This window comes from Sinocyclocheilus anshuiensis, unplaced genomic scaffold (assembly GCF_001515605.1).
Source record: "Sinocyclocheilus anshuiensis isolate Anshui unplaced genomic scaffold, SAMN03320099.WGS_v1.1 scaffold1503, whole genome shotgun sequence".
Lineage (NCBI taxonomy): Eukaryota > Metazoa > Chordata > Actinopteri > Cypriniformes > Cyprinidae > Sinocyclocheilus > Sinocyclocheilus anshuiensis.
In genome coordinates, this window is record NW_015554170.1 from 290,621 (window position 1) to 308,139 (window position 17,519).

Below are 17,519 nucleotides of genomic sequence, written 5' to 3' on the forward strand. Positions count from 1 at the left end.
TAGGTGGGTCCACAACGCGCATACACTCTGCTTATTACACACACAGGGACCAAACATGCAGCAGCACACAAACATGCCAAATATTAAAAATTAAATGATTACAATGTAAAAGATTATTATTGTGTAGGCTACATAAAAAAAAATGGCTACATGTCATAATGAATAATCACTGCATGTATCAGAATTAGGCTACCTCGCACAAGAGCAGCTCTGTTTCCTCTCTGGAGATGCGTTCTGTTTTTGCTCTTGCAAATTCCGCCATGTAAATAGCAAATCTGCCATGGCGCGAGCGCAACTGGCTCTTAAAGGGAATGGGAGATGAGACTCTGATTGGTTTATTGCACGTTATGCCCAAAACACACCCATTACTCATTAAGAGAATAGGGACAACCCTTTTAGACCATGCGCTGGGTGCGCCAACCGTTTTTCCCGTCGTTAAACTAGCAAAAGTGGATTTGGACACGCCCCAAGTGCACCTGCACCTTGCGCTTTAGACCATGCGCTTAGATAGTTAAAATAGGGCCCATTATGTTTTAGGTGGCGATTTGACTTTATAGAAACTCTCAAAATGGTAGCTTTCATCATACTCATGACTGCAAGAGAAATAGACTGTTATTGATTTACACTTATGAAGCAGCATACAGTATCAGGGTTTCAGTAGGACTTATCAAGGTAAATTTTTAAGACCTTTTTAATGAATTGTATGTATTTTATTCCCGGTTTCATCTTTGCCATATGTGCTTTTTTTTCACTGCTAATGTTCTGAATAAATTAAGGATATCTTATCTTGTAATGGTTTGAAATGGGAAGAAAACTTGATTCTTTTTTGTTTCAGTTTGGAGAATGTATCATAAAAATATTTGGTTAGTGGAATAAATAGATACTTTATTGCATATACTCTTTATCACAACTATTCATACAGTAGGATGTGTATTACTGTGGCATTTAAAATGGACACCTTTTGGTTAGTTGTGAAATACAAAATTTATTTTATGCTCGAGGAAAGCTAGGAATTTTCCTATTGTCTGCTTCGTTAATTTTTCATACTCTTGAGGAAACGTAATACTCATGTATCAAACTATGAAAAGCTGTATTAAATATGAATATATTTTTTAGAATAAGCCAATGTTGCAATGTAGAGTTTTCTGTACAGCACTTTTTTTTTAAATGAATTGTTCAAGAAGTATTTTAACAAAGTCCTTTAAACACAATACATGATGGTGACTGGTCTGTCAACAGTTTAAAATATTCAAAGTCCTATGTGTGATGCTTATTTGACTCCATCGTGCACATCTGAATTGGAAGTCAGATCATAGCGGCAAGTCGAAACAGTTCATAATTTAGACCCTCACAGACATCTCACCTGAATGTGACTCACATGGTCACACTGAGAGTGGCAGTCAATGCATGGCTACTTCAGAGATGTGTTAGCTTACAGTAGGTGCTGTTATGTAATGCTTTCACGTTGACAGCGTAAGAACTTCCCGACTCTCTCTGCTCTTTACTTCTCCCTCTCAGTAATGGAATTCCAACAGCCTTCCTTTTGAATAGACATGAACCTTTTCTCTGAGGTGATTCTCCAGGTGTTGGGACCGAAGAATGAAGAAGCAGTCCAACGGATGAGTGAATATCAGTTTAGCTGTGCTCCAATCGACAGTCATGTTGACCTCCCCCTACTGAAGGAGAACAAAAATACTGTTACTTTCAAATCTATTGATGAAAACAGTTACATTGCATGTGCCTACATTTTCCACCTAATGGCTGCTGTTAATGTTATTTACATAAAGACAAATTTTACTATATTACTACTATATATCTACGGTCCACATATCCCATTCAGATCCAGAATCCAGGCTCATTGGAAAAACCTGCCTGTGGTGACATTACTGCAAAATGACTGGCAAATGCAATGCTGTACCAGGTGAGCTAAAGAGTAAGTTTACTATGTCAGACAAGCCAAACATATGCAGATTGTTATGTGATGCAAAGATGAAAATGTATTAGTTTACAAATCATGTGCTATGGTGAAAGTGTTTTGAGATCATAACATAGTATTGGGCAAGAAACCACATAAAAATAAGTCTTTATTAAATAATAATCTACTCCTGTAATAACAATTTGCGTGAAAAGGGAAATAACAGTCCTGCAAGTGGAAACTCTAGTGAATTATACACGCACGTTTTTTGAATTTTGCAAAAATGTAGGTAGAAGCACATTTTCCAATAAGTCTATGTTGGTATTTTAGTGGTCTGAGGTTTTATTGTTACCTCTGACTGCAGAAAGCAGTACACTGTTGGTCGCTGTGTAAAGCACACACGCAGCGTTGACCTCCAACGCTGCCCTTGGCAGAACGCCGTACCCGCTGAGAGCCTCTATAACTCGACAAGCCGTATGGGACAGTGCGCCTGCCAATACAAAAAGGTTAAGAACTTTGAGTTACAGAAAACACTACTACAGCACTGGCGAACAGTGAAAGTGAGAAATGCTGTCAGTTCTTTGATGTACTAAAGGACTTAAATCAGCAAGTGTTTTGTTCCCTCTAAATTATACTGTATATTACGTCTCCATTCACCTTAAAGTTTCAGAAGCTGGAAGTTTAAACCAGGAGGTTTTAATGTGTGCTGAGAGTCTTTGTGCAGTGTTTCAACACCCTGTTCAGTTTGATATTTATTTTGCACTGGCAGAGCAGGTTACATACACAATCTGCCAAGAGGTCTGAAATGTGACACTGAACCATGCACAATGCGGAGGTCAGATCATATGTGTATGGAGTATGGATGTGCTGGGAATCCCAACATCACCGCACAAATACCAAGAAGCATGGATTTAAAACATATCAATTTAAGAGAACTGAACTTGTCTTGATAGCAGTTAGCATTATTAAATTAGCAAAAAAAAAAAAAAAAAACCACACAAAAGGGACGGATGATGTACAAAGGATTGCTTCAATTCTGCTGAAATCTCCAGAGCTTTCATGTAGAAATTCTGTTAATGGGCAACCAAGTTTAGTTAGAAAAAGTAGTTTGTTAGTAAGTAAATCAATCAATAAATAAAAATATTTGACAGTAAGAATAACAAATACAATAAAACACATAACCTTGCGTTTCATTAAGAAATACACCTCAGCTCAAAAGTGTGGACACAAAGACTCTTCATTTACAACAGGCATAGTTTGCTTTTGTTTAACCTTGATTACATATTTCATTTCAACTCATTGCAGGCCACCCAATAGTTGATTAGGCTTTATGTTTTTCTGGTAACACCTCAGTAAATTACTCTTATTTATACTGTATGGAAACTAATAAAGCAGACTCTGAGGCTCAGTAAATCTGAACAGCTGTACTCAGGGAGCCATGGGCCTCATCTGCTAAGAGTTACTCCTGCAAACATCCTGTCATGCAAGCATCTCTTTGATCTCAGCCCTATCTCTTTAGCCAGTCGTATATGCTAGACAAGTGCCTAGACAAGTGGCGGAGAATATTAATTACTCTCAAGTGCAAAGAATTGTTGTAGCTATGTTGACCTACATAAGTAATATACTAAAGCTGCAGTTCTTCTTTACAAACATGACTTATGACAAATTCTCTTCATTAAAAGTTAATATATTTCATATATAACATTCCCCCCCCACACATTAAGATGGCAACTTTAGTTGGTAACATATAGTTCTAGTAGTGTACTAAGACAGAGCCTGTAGCAGAAGCTGAAACATTTCCCCCAACAACTCTTAATCAAGATAAGTTTCTCTAATCACGTGCAATAAATTGTTATTATGAACATTTTGGATAAGATTGATGCATGTGACTTGTTTAAACTACACAAGGAGTTTGCAATCTTATCTGTAATAAAGAAGGAGGCAGGCCAGAAATAATTTAGTTTTGACAGAAAGGAGAATGTTTGTCCACCTGTCTCTGTTGAGACTGCCAAATGTAATAGTTAACTTTTGCTTCTAAGACAACAATCGTATACAGTTAAATGCTCACTGTTTTTAATTTTAGCAACCAAATCTTCATTATTTTATTCTTCCATTTTTCTTCTAAGTAGACAGTGGTTTGATTATTTCATCATTTTTTACAGTGGGATGAGGCTTCACGTGCATCTTTACCATTGTATTCTTAAACACTTGATTACGAGTACATTTTTACTACATTAAATATGTTAAATGGATTTTCAATGAACACATTTGCTTAGTAATATTCATTATTACGATCCAGAAACCCTTGCCACATTAAGTTTTATTAATTACAAATGTTTTGGTGTCTTCATGTCCTAATTATGTTTTAATAAAGAATATTAATAAATATGTTGTCACATGTATTCACTATTGTTTTTTCTATACTATGCTATGGCACATAAAGGCGGTTTAAATCAAAAGTTTTAGCAGTCGTAAATGCAACCCTGTCTTTAATTTAAAAGTCAGAGGCACAGTAAATCTGTCCAAAATTATCCCACTCTGCAAAGAAAAACCTTTCACGGGTTTCAGCACCTGTTGATTATTATTTCATGGGCAAGTCAGCCAGCCTTAGAAACTTACTCTGGTGTGTTGATCCAGATGATGTCCAGGTGACAGTAGTAAACACACTCTTTGTCTTTGTACGAGTAACACGTACATCTCTTGGCTCTCCTCCGAGGTTTCAGAATCTGGCAGAAATAACACGCTCCGGGTTTTAATCCAGACTCACCAAACTGCTTCGGAGTCGCACTTGATACTTTGGTTAAATCCTTCGCGCTGTTTTTCATGAGCACATCTTGACGAAACGAGGAAAATCCTGCATATGAAAATACTTTAATTAGAACAAATGGCAATTCTATACATTAAAATAATCTCATGTTGCAACAGCACTAAAAGGACCCTATAAACGCTGATAAATGCCTTTCTATCTGACACACATTTCGATTAATCGTTTTACACATTTCTATTTCATTTTACATGTTACCATAAACGTCCATTCACTTAAAAATGTAGGCTAGGCCTACTTCATGTGGTAAACATTTATTAAAGTCAAAAATACAATTTACCCTAATATGGGTGACATTATAGGCTACAGAATCGAAAGTAGGCTACTTTAAGGGTCAAGCCTTAGGTTTACTCGGGGTGAGAAAGAGCTATTGAGGCAGTGGGGTCACACAACCCCATGATGAAGGTCTTGAACCCCCGAAGAAATTCGAAACAAAAGGTTTTAAACCTTTGGATAAAGGTTTTGGATGTCATACAAAAAATGTCATCGGCTTGGGTAAATTGTACGAACTGTTTTTAAATTGCAAATACTTTCGAAAAGTAAGTCAATAAAGGCTAATGTTATAAATCACTTTTTGAATTTCGTGTGACAGTGCACTCTAAAAATTGCTGGGTTGTTTCAACCCAACATTGGGTCAAATATGGACTAACCCAGCTGTTGGGTTAAATTTTTTTATTTAATTTTTAACCCAAAAGTTGGGTTAATCCATATTTGACCCAAAGTTGGGTTGAAACAACCCAGCATTTTTTAGAGTATGGCGCCAAATCACAGTTTGCTTTGTGCAAACTTTGACATATATAAATTGCATAAATTATATGCAAAGAGTGATTTTAGTCCAATAACTGTACAAGTTTTCTGCATGTGAAATGCGGTGCAACCCACCGTTCGCCATTGCGGCTGTTAGTCCAATAAAAAGCAAAATTCCCAGATGTATTAATAATGACACCCTGGCCATCACAGTTATTCCAGATAGTCTCCGTGAACAAAGTCAGTTTAAAATCCAGGATCGAGCAGAAGTGCTGAGTGATCCAACTGCAGTGAAAAGTAACATTTTCTTCGTCACTGGCTTATCCCCACATGAATGCGCCTCTCTGTAGTGTTTTCAGGTTTGTGGGCTGACAGAAGAGTGGAGCGCGACAGAACAGCATCTCAGTTGCGCTCTTGGAGGTTTTATAGTGAGCACCTATCAGCCTGCGAGGCACCATCCGCTGGAACGCCGCACTGATGTGTTGTCACAGCTGAATCAGTTCTCATGTGTATGTCATTAAATCACGCACGCACGCACGCGGCAGAACATTATTTTAATGCCAATAGCACTTTATCAAATAAGATCGGTTACTAATACGTGCTCCAATAAATGACAAGTCTGGTAATTACAGAGGTCTGATATTAATTCCGAAAAATCCTTCTTTCTTTCAACATTTTATTCTCATTACAAAGATTTTTCCTACCTCAAGAGACATAAATTACATGCTCTATCAGCAGTCCCATTAATCAAAGGACCACACTGGAGTTTCCAGTGCTTAAAATGCAGCTTTAGACAAGAGCTGTTAGTAAAATGATTCAACTGGGCATAAGAGTGGTTCATGTCCAGCTGGGGCAAATATGTTTACTAAAAAATGTGTGACAGTAAATTATATCCAGTGCATGTTTTGGCCTCAGCACTGCTCTTTTAATGCTTTTGTTGACTGACAGACAGAATTCGGACTTTGAATGTTTCAAACATAATTGCTCACAACCAGTTTTTCAGAAATTATTTTACATACAATTTACCTGAAATTTTAGAATATTCATTGTGTAAAGCATTGTTAGCAGATAAAATAACTGTTAGCATGTATCAAAATGACTAAAATGTCAGCATCCCAAATATTTACAAAGAAGATCTAGATGATATATTGTGTGAACTGAAAATGCGATGCCAGATGATTGATTGATTTAATCTCCAACATACCTTCCAATACTATAAACAGTGTGGGACAAAGCAATTTGTCCAAACATCTTATACTACTTTTTATTTTTAAAAGTGTGCCGTCCATCCCTGACATGTGGTAACAATCAGATTCTGACATCTGGCCTTCAAGTCTTTACTTGTCAACACGTTTCCACATCAACCATTTTTTTTTCTTTATACTGTGTTGGTCAAGTCTCATTTTATACATTTTACTTCAAAAATGTAAAAAAAAATTCAAACAATTGAACAAATGATGCAAACAATAATGACAAATATTAATGATGAAAAATAGTGCTAAGAATATTATAGTAGTACGCATTAATAGTGCTAGAATATAAGATACATATTATTCTAATATTATCATTTTTATAGCACGCAAAACTGTAGTTCAAATATAAAGAATTTACAGTGGGGTCGAAAAGTCTGAGACCACAAAGAAAATATGAACAATCATATTTTGTGATTTTGAGAAATGTTACGGTGTAAAATTAATAATGAATATTTAAAATTATGTTCTAGGTCACAAATTAACTGAAAGTAAAAAAAAAAAAAGTACAGACAGTTTTCTTGCTTACTTCTTAAGTCACGCTGGAGAACATGATCATCCGGTTTTGTTCATGTCAGCTCTTGTTTATTCTGCTGTCATTAAGCATAATGGGAACATTCCTATAACTATGACATCCTGACATTTTTTCACTCTACTTTTTATTCAAATTTGTCTGCTAATTGAATAATCAAAGAATGGTTCAATAATTAAGAATGGAAAAGTTTAAACCCTGGCTCTCTATCTATATTTCAACTAGCATGTTTTTTCCTTCTTTCTGCTTCCCTGTTAACCAGAAAACAAGTCAAATAGATATCATAGAAATAAAGTCAGCTGAAAGCAGAGGTACGTCAGAAGTCACATATCTTGGACAACCTTGCACATATCATGGGAATGTACAGCATGGGATTAAAATCCTCATTGATCCCACAGGGAAATGAATCTTGAAAAAACAGTCATGTTGGGGCCCTGCTGCTAGCCGGTATGAGGCATAAAAGCTTACACAAAAGACTTGCAGAGAGTTACGAATGTAAAAAGAGATTGTAAATATCAAGTCATTCACGTGGTTTGCTGTTTGATGGCGGTTTAGATTGTAGTTCAGTATAGTTTTAACTGAGAATCTTTTTGCAAGGTTTTAATCAATGGCTGCTTGTGTGGCCAGTCCAGTTTCATTTATTTACATTCCTGCTGAATTTAACTTACATTACACCCATAATTGACCATAAAGTGATTGAATCCTGGTTTCGGGTGCCAGTGATAACGCACCTTGATATTTGGGCTTTGCATCACTTAGCAGATGATAACTAATACTGACGTCTCAGCCTGATAACGATCTGTTGAGCAGGGATTCTGCAGAAATCACAGCGGGCACCAAGATCTAGCCATAGTCTTCAGACATTGAGATACATATTCATATGTGTTTATTACAAGCTCTTTGTGAAATCACCCCGTGTCAAACCTGAATGGATACCCAGAGCTTACCCATATAGAGGTAATATCTTAATATCAAACAACACAAGAAACCCCTTATTTATGATATGAATATAATTTACAGTATAATGAAAATGAATGAGGACGGGGCTGTCCAACTCAATAAAAAAAAAGACCATAAATAATTAATAATAAATAAATAAAAATAAAATAATCATAGATGTGATTGTATTTCTAGTCTTCTGATGTTTTACAGTAACTTTTATGATGCTTTTTTTTTGTGGTTGTTGTTGTCAGCAGTCCTTATTCCCCTTTGTTATATGGAAAAGGTATTCACCTAAAAGTTCACCTTTTATGCTCTATGGCAGAAATAATGTAATACAGATTTTTGTAAGGAATTCATATAAATAAATAAATAATTAAAAGTCTCTGTATCAACAGTAGGCCACACTGTAAAAAATAATAGTGATTTGAACAGTAAAAGACTGTAAAAATGCTACAGTAAAAACCTGTTAACTGGTTAGCAGTAAGTTTCCATACTATATTCGGTGAATAAATGTAATTACATTTAATGTAATTTTACAGTAAAATACTGATAAAAATACGGTTTTTGGAAGTGAAAAAGAAAAAAGTCATTGTATAATTTACAGTGACAAACCGTAAATTGACACTCCCAGAATTCCCTGCATGACAATTCATATTAGATGTTTTTTTTGTTGAAATAATATTTTTCTTCTTAGTTTTTTCTTATCAGTTGTGTACATTAGGGTTTAATCTTACATCTAATGTTGTTAAATGAATGTTTATTGCATTATTTCAGTATCATGCATGTCACCATGATGGGGTTTAGTGTTTGTGTGAATGACACTGTGCACCTTCTATATATAAGTATTGTCCTCCTCAGCTCGCAGACAAGCTGTTTGTGATGAGCTTTAGTTCATCATGTGACTTTCTCATCACCATCTGTTTTTGGTGGTTATCAGTGCATTACAATGATTCAAAACAGATATGTGTACTTCAATATGTTGGTTTATTAACATCACATCAGTTAATGAAATACAGTATTTTGTTGTGAATTTAAGTTAAATCTGTAAAACCTAAAATGTTGCTACCATATTTTTTACGGTGAAGTTATGGCAACCACAGCTGCCGGTATTTTACCGTAAATGTCACAGTTTTTTTTTTACAGTGCACTGAAAAAAAGGCTAAAATGGCAAGTAGCTAAATATTTACACTTCTATTTGTAAAATGATTTGCACTCGCATGTTTGAGATTGCTGATGACACTAAGAATGTTCCGTGAGACACACACATAAACAAAACTTAATAAACTTCATAATTACTTGCAGTAAGACAGCGGTTATTTTACACATTAGTAGGTGACAACAAAGCATCATCATCCCCAACATACCTCCACGGAGAACATTATTATAAAAAAATATTTTAAAATAAAATAAAAACCTTAAAGATTTAATAAAATTTCATTTAATTTCTCTTTTTCATTTAGTTTAAGTTGAAGTTATAAAATAACTAAACTAAACTTAGTGTAGACATTAAAAAACTAAAATAAATAAAATTAAAATAATAAAGCCACAGAATTACTAGAACTTTAACTATAATTAAAACAGAAAATATTAAAATCGATTAAAAATATGTCTGCAGGCTGCAGCACTGGTCACACCCAAATTAATCAGAAACTCGTCTGAAGATGCTTGCTGGAGATGGTAGATTAAGACTAAATCATTTCTTGTCTGCCTTTTAATCCTGCAACATCTGAGAGCAATTTTAGCCTCTTAGCCATGACCCATAGGTTCCTCGTGAAGCAAAGTGCAGAAACAGGAAAAAGAAGTGGCATGCGGCTGAAAATTATGAGGATCTGACTTGGATTTTTCAGGAGACCTTCTACATAAACTCCTTTACGTTTTTGTTAGAATGAAATACTAGCTATATTAAAGGACACTTTCAAATTGAAGATGTTAAATAAAAATATAATTACGATTTCACAAAGTGGATGTTGAACCAAATCAACTATTGAATTTCTCCCTTGACTTCAGGAGGATCTTCCCCAACAGGTGGTTTAACCATATAGCCACTTTTTCAAAAGCAGAACAGGTGGGCAAAACAATGTATCACACAACTTCCTCATTACCTTGCTAATAACTCATCACAGTATTAGTTATGTATTACCTGATAGCCCATCTCACTAACCTTTCTTCACAGCTGCTCATCCATATTTCTCCTAAAGCATTTAACCTTTTGACCATCTCAACCTCTCCATATCTGTAACCTTTTATATTTCAAGTAAAATAAATTTTAAACATTGTTTGGTGGGATTGTTTTTCCCACACCAGTACATGACTCATTGCAACTGCATAAATCAGAGTTATTGAACATTGTCTGTAAATTAAGCTGTTCCTGCTGTATTTCAGTCAAAGTCATTTCCAATACTCAATTAATGTCTCACAATGTGAAAAGCTGTGTGTTTGTAAGAAACAAATTCATCATTAAGATGCTTTAAACCATTGTTTCCGGCTAAAATGTGAGTCCTCTATCCATAATATTGCATTCTTCTATGGAAAAGTCATCTTATCTGGATCAGGAACGAAATCTGCATAGATCAAGCAATGTTTGCAGATGAAAATAGCCAAAAACAGCTCTAAGGTGGATTTTAAAGTGAGAGGACAACAGGAGATGGTCTTCTTCTCTGGATGAAGCGTTATTATGGATTATGGACTTATATTTTAGCCAGAAGTGGCGATTTGAATTTTAAAATGTCTTACAAACACACAGCTTTTCACTTCATAGTAATTTAATTGATGGACTGGAGTGGTGTGGATTACATGTGGATTATTGTGATATATTCTGCTCCAATCATCAACAGATAAGGGAAATAAAGCATTAGTGTTTCTTTTCTACATGAAAGATGACCTCGCAGCACTTTTGAGTGACGTACTTGACCCACTCTTTGCCCGAGGGCCAATTCATAACTGACATGTCTGATCCAATTACAAGGCATGTGCTTTTGGAATGGAATTAGATTCCTGAATGGTTTCATCATAGTCTTCCATACCTAGACTGGGACAAATCCCACCGGCTTCCAGAAACCGCTAGGCCTCATTTCTACCTGGAAGATGATCTGATCACAAGTGGTGGGCACTAAAGGTGATTCGCTGATTCAATTCCACACACTCGTGAAATCTTTCATCAGGTAAAAACGTACAATGTTTTTATTAAATTGTCATCAAGTTAAATACAAATTCAGCCATATAAAATATTTTTTGTCGTGACACCCGTATCTGGTACTTGCCTAAAAATACAAGTTTATTATATGCGTACTTAATAGATTACACTAGCATTAGGCTCTTAGCCTTACCCTGCAGTTGGTTCACCCTTTGCCTGTGCTATCACTGAAACCACAGAAGCAGGTAGACAGCAGGCATGTGACCACACCACAAACCTACTCGTTACCTCTGAGCACTTGTGATTGGATCACCGAAAATGTATTTCAATACCAGATGGAATCAGGGCCTCAGAAGACCTCTCTTTTTTCTCCTGGTGTGTTCTTTCCTGTTGTCATGAATCCTGTCCTTGATTTTCTGTCTGCTCGCCACCAGAGGTCGCCTTTGCATTATATTGACTCTCACACCACACAGACTGTTACACGTCACCCTGGACTATATTTCGTATGTTCCATTGCACTGATTACGCACTCAACTGCAGCCAATCACACACACTTTAAATATGAGGCCCTAACCACCATTCAGGGCCGAGTGTTGTTTGCGCTTATCTCTCTGTCAGTGATAGCAACTTTACGGAGCCAGTTCCCTGTCCTAGTTTCTAGTAGTGGTGGGCAGAGCAAGACTTCGTGAAACACTGAAACAGTCGAAGCAAATGTGCCAAGGCTTTGAAACAATTCGACACCCGTGTCTACGGTGACACCTATTGGTCATTTTCAAGTATTGCTCTGAAACAGCATTGACAATGAATCAGTTAAGCGAATTGATGAATTATAACCTATATCAGAATCAGAATCAGAATTAGCTTTATTCGCCAGGTGTGCGCAAACACACGAGGAATTTGTTGTGTTTTTTTAAGGTGCTCCTGGCACATACATACATGCATGCATACATACTGTACATACATACACATCTGACATGAGAACAGAAAAAAAAACCATTTAAATAGTAAAACTTAACAATAAATAATGTGTATGAATCTGGAACAGTAGATTTATGTACAGATTTGTGCATTATTTACTCTATATAGAACTGTATAAATAAAGAGATATGCATATGTATTTACATAATACTTGAGAAAGAGGCAATAATTAAGGATGAAGAATGAATTACGGAAATTAATTACAGAACACAGATAATGATTCATGTGTTAGCTGTTTAAGCTGGAGATGGCATGGGGGAAAAAACTGTTTTTATGCCTAGATGTTATAGTGCACAGAGATCTGTACCGTCTGCCTGAAGGGAGAAGTGCAAACAGGTTGTGTCCAGGGTGAGAGGGGTCTTTGATGATGTTACCTTCCCGTTTCTTCACTCTGGAGTTGTACAAGTCCTGAAGACTGGGCAGATGCACACCAATTATCCTTTCTGCTGTCCTAACAGTCCGTTGCAGTCTTCTTGTATCTGATTTGTTGACCCAAACCAGACAGTTATAGAAGAGCACAGAACCGACTCAATAACAGCTGAGTAAAACTGTGTCATCTGTGCCTGTGGCAGGTTGAACCTTTTCAGCTGACGAAGGAAGTACAACCTCTGCTGGGCCTTTTTCACAATGGAGTCAATGTGAATGTCCCATTTCAGGTCCTGAGAGATGGTGGTGCCCAGGAACCTGACTGATTCCACTACAGCCAGAGTGCTGTCCATGATGGTGAGAATGGGGAGAGCAGGGGGGTTTCTCCTGAAGTCCACTATCATCTCCACAGTTTTGAGCGTGTTCAGCTCCAGGTTGTAGTTTATTCTGAAGAGTGTCCGGGATGATGGTGTTGAAAGCGGAGCTGAAGTCCACAAACAAGATCCTTGCACAAGTCCCTGGTTTGTCCAGATGTTGGAGGATGTAGTGCAATCCCATATTGACTGCATCATCCACAGACCTGTTTGCTCGGTAAGCAAACTGCAGGGGCTCCAGCAAGGGTCCAGTAATGTCCTTCAAGCAGGCCAACACCAGTCTCTCAAATGCCTTCATGACCACAGATGTTAAAGCAACAGGTCTGTAGTCATTAAGTCCTGTGATTTTTGGTTTCTTGGGTACAGGGATGATGGTGGAACGTTTGAAGCAGGAGGGGACTACACACAGCTCCAGGGATCTGTTGAAGATCAATGTGAAGATGGATGATAGCTGGACAGCACAGGCTTTGAGGCAGGCTGGAGAGACACCATCTGGGCCTTTGGCTTTCCTTATCTTCTGCTTTCTGAAGACTTTGAATACATCCTCTTCACAGATCTTGAGTGCAGGCTGAGAAACAGTAGTGGGAGGGTGTTGATGGCTGTGCTGTGAGACGGTCGGAGTGGGTGTGGGGTGTCAGACCAGGCTTTTGCTTTTCAAACCTGCAGTAGAACTCGTTCAGGTCTTCAGCCAGTTGTTGATTGGCCTCAGTGCTGGGGGATGGGGTCTTGTAGCGGGTGATGGCTTTCAGGCCTTTCCACACTGATGTAGAGTCATTACTTGAAAGCTGTTTTTTTAGCTTTTCAGAGTAGTTTAAGGCTGGTAGAAGATGAACCAAACAGTGATTAGAGAGTCCCAGAGCTGCTTGGGGGACAGAGTGGTATGCATACTTTAAAACAGTGTAGCAGTGGTCCAGTATATTGCTGTCTCTGGTGGGGCATGTGATGTTCTGTCTATATTTAGGCAGTTCACGGGTGAGATTAGCTTTATTAAAATCACCGAGAACGATAATGAAAGAGTCCGGATAACGCTGCTCTGTGTGTGTGATCTGATCGGCCAACAGTTCTAGGGCGGCGCTCACACACTCACCAGAATAAATGAGGAAAACTCCCGTGGTGAATAAAAAGGCATACAGTTAATGAAGAGAGCTTCCAAATTTGGGCAGCACATCTTCTTTACAACTGTCACGTCTGTACACCAGCCTAAAATAGTGTAGTCCTAAAACCACGCTGTCGGAATTTCACGAACGTGCCGGCACTCTTCCCTCGCTTGCGTCGCCTGGAGCGCTTGTATAGGAACGCAGCTCCTCCGACTAAAATGTTCAGTAAAACATCTGAATGCTCAAATGTCGGCAGAAAGTTATTTGGTGTGCTATTTCTGATGTCCAGGAGTTCGTTCCTAGTAAAGCTGATCGGGAAACTGTCACGTCTGTACACCAGCCTAAAATGGTGTAGTCCTAAAACCACGCTGTCGGAATTTCACGAACGTGCCGGCACTCTTCCCTTGCTTGCGTCGCCTGGAGCGCTTGTATAGGAACGCAGCTCCTCCGACTAAAATGTTCAGTAAAACATCTGAATGCTCAAATGTCGGCAGAAAGTTATTTGGTGTGCTATTTCTGATGTCCAGGAGTTTGTTCCTAGTAAAGCTGATCGGGAAAAAATTGCTTAAGACAGGACAAACAAACAAACAAAAAAAGTACAAGTACCAAGGAGCGACAAACCATGGCTGCCATCCGCAGCGCCAACTTACCTATATGTTGTGCTTGTACTTCCACCATGTGGGTTGTGGGAGTGGTTAGTGTGCACAACTGGCATGTTGTCAGAACCTGTCAGTTTAGGTTCAAATCCTGAGTGAAACATGTATATAATTATAATAAATATTTAAAAGTTGTGGTTTTATTGTTCTGTTCTTGTAATGTGTTGTAACATCTCTCTGACAACTGAATGAACTCTTTGTGAATATGTTATTTTGGTCATGAAAAAAATTAACATTAATAAAAGACATCAAGCCACAACGTCTGGCATCTTTTACATATAACATTTTTGATTTAAATATATTAATTGTTCTGCTGCATTAACTCCACTTTTATACTTTGCGGGAGTTAGGTTAAGACAGATGTGCGATTGTGTGGTTTGTTCCTGACCCTATTGATCAAAAGCAGATTTGGGTCTCGAAACACTTGTGAAACGCCCCGATGCTTTGATTTGCCTTAGTCACGTGACATGAGTGTTTTTCGAATCACACTTCGGAGCGGTGTTTCGAAACATCTGCGCTTTGGGATCTTGACACATATAAAACAGCACCAGTCAATGTTCACATCCTTTACTTGAAAATGGTGAGAAATGCTTAGATTTCCAAATACCTGCAGTACTCTGACTCTGCCACAGGGAAAACTGGGTACACTTGCTCATAACCTGATAATAAACAATAAGTACTTTCCATTAACAAAAAAACAAACATTTTTAGAAATCTTAACATTGGAAGGAGTGCACACACACTCTAAGAACAAATCAGTGAGTGTGCATGTTTTATAAATAACACCCAAACTCTCTACAGCCTTCAGATGTCACTCTCTCTGTCATGATCTGGCTCATGTTCCTCTCTCTTGTGTTTGGACTTTTGTGTTACTTGAGTGCCTTTTGTAGTCATTTTGTAGTTCTTTTGTTTCATTGGTCCTCTTGATTGCTTTCCCAGGTGTGTCTTGTTACTCTGTAATCTTGTTAGTGTCTCTGTGTATAAAAGACCTGTGTTTTAGTCAGTCTGAGTCAGTCGTTGTCTTTGCGAAGTTGTGGCGTGTTGTTTCTGTTTCCTGGTTCTCTCTGTCTTTGGTTCTATGTTTCTGGATTTGGATTACCTTTTGTTTTATTAAATGTTCCACTGGTTGCATTTGGATCCTACCTTGGCTCTTCCTTGCATTGACACGTTACAGAACGACTGACCATCAACGTGAGTCACAGCTGATCTCCCTGAGTCAGGTCAAGTCACAGCTGTTCTTCCTGAGTCAGGACAAGTCACAGCTGATCTTCCTGAGTCAGGTCAAGTCACAGCTGATCGTCCAGAGCCTCGTTGCATCACAGCTATCATCCCAGAGTCATGTCAGGTCACAGCTGTCCTGTCTGTTGCACCCATATCTTCAAGGTCCGTTCTTCAGTATCTCAGACTGGCATCGAGTGTGGAGGATCCACCGCTGGTGTCAGCACGCGCAGCTGAGATTCCCAAACCAACTCACTCAAGCCCTCCTGTTCCAGAAGTGATTCCCCTGTCTGCAGCGCTTCCCATAATGGAAGTTGCTTTATGGTGTTTTTGGGCTGCATACACCACCACAGAACCTCCCGAGGTGGCGGCATCCACTATGGTGTCTCCCAGCAATGAACTATGGAGGTGGCACCCAGCAATGAACTCTCTGCCTGTCCTGTCACGGCTATGGAGGCCGTATGTTAACTCTCTGCCTGTCCTGTCACGGCTATGGAGGCTGTATGTGAACTCTCTGCTTGTCCTGTCATGGCTATGGAGGCCATATGTGAACCCTCTTCCTGTCCTGTCACGGCTATGGAGGCCATATGTGAACTCTCTGCCTGTCCTGTCACGGCTATGGAGGCCGTCTGTGAACCCTCTTCCTGTCCTGTCACGGCTATGGAGGCCGTATGTGAACTCTCTGCCTGTCCTGTCATGGCTATGGAGGCCGTATGTGAACTCTCTGCCTGTCCCGTCACGGCTATGGAGGCCGTTAATAAACATTCAGTCCTGTCTATCACAGCCGAGGAGATTATCAATGAACACAGCTGTCATTAAAAAATAAAATCTTTTGCAAAAGAATTTCAAAAGAAGCAGAGAAGTATAAAAGCACAAAACATTTAAAGGGGTGGTTAATGCTTTGTTTAAAAATAAATAAATAATAAAAATTTTTTTTTCACATAATTTACTTTTATTCTACACTGCTCTGTCCCTTCTCTTGTGAACGCTCTGATAATTTCATGTTTTTATGAAGCCCCTCCCTCAGAAATACTCAATGGTCTCAGATTGGTTAGCTGGCCCAGTGTGTTGTGATTGGCTAAACTGCCTAGTGCAGTCCAGAAACGTCATGCCCCTCACCTCAGAATGTGCTCCGTTTGTATTGTAAACAATGGCATCGTCAATATTGCTTATCAATTTGAGCCCGATTGAGACCCAGAGAATATTAGTGAAGAGGATCATGCAGAACCTGGGCAAGCACGGCTCTTACAGGACGTTTCAGAATAGTATGTTTCTTTGTTTGTTGTTGTCTCAAACTTTTAGATACGCTGTTATATGTAAATGCTACTGCTTATGTAAGCTTCTAATATACTGTTATATCCTGATTAAAGCTTTAATACAGCAGAATACATGATTGCATTGTAGCATTTTTGTAACAGTAAGAAGTGTTTGCCAGTAAGTATTGCTCGCTACCACAGCAACCGCGTGTGCATCCATGTTTAAGGGGC

At 38.3% G+C, this 17,519-nt stretch overlaps 1 protein-coding gene across 1 annotated transcript; it reads right to left on the reverse strand.

The window, feature by feature from the left end:
- Positions 1-701: 701 nt before the first annotated feature.
- On the reverse strand, positions 702-5,838 carry LOC107670931 (endothelin-3). Its single transcript, XM_016463752.1, has 4 exons — positions 5,622-5,838; positions 4,535-4,769; positions 2,268-2,405; positions 702-1,676 (listed from the first exon to the last, which is right to left on the reverse strand). Exons 1-4 carry the CDS (start codon positions 5,692-5,694, stop codon positions 1,658-1,660), a joined length of 465 nt encoding a protein of 154 aa, XP_016319238.1. The 5' UTR covers positions 5,695-5,838; the 3' UTR covers positions 702-1,657.
- Positions 5,839-17,519: the final 11,681 nt, after the last annotated feature.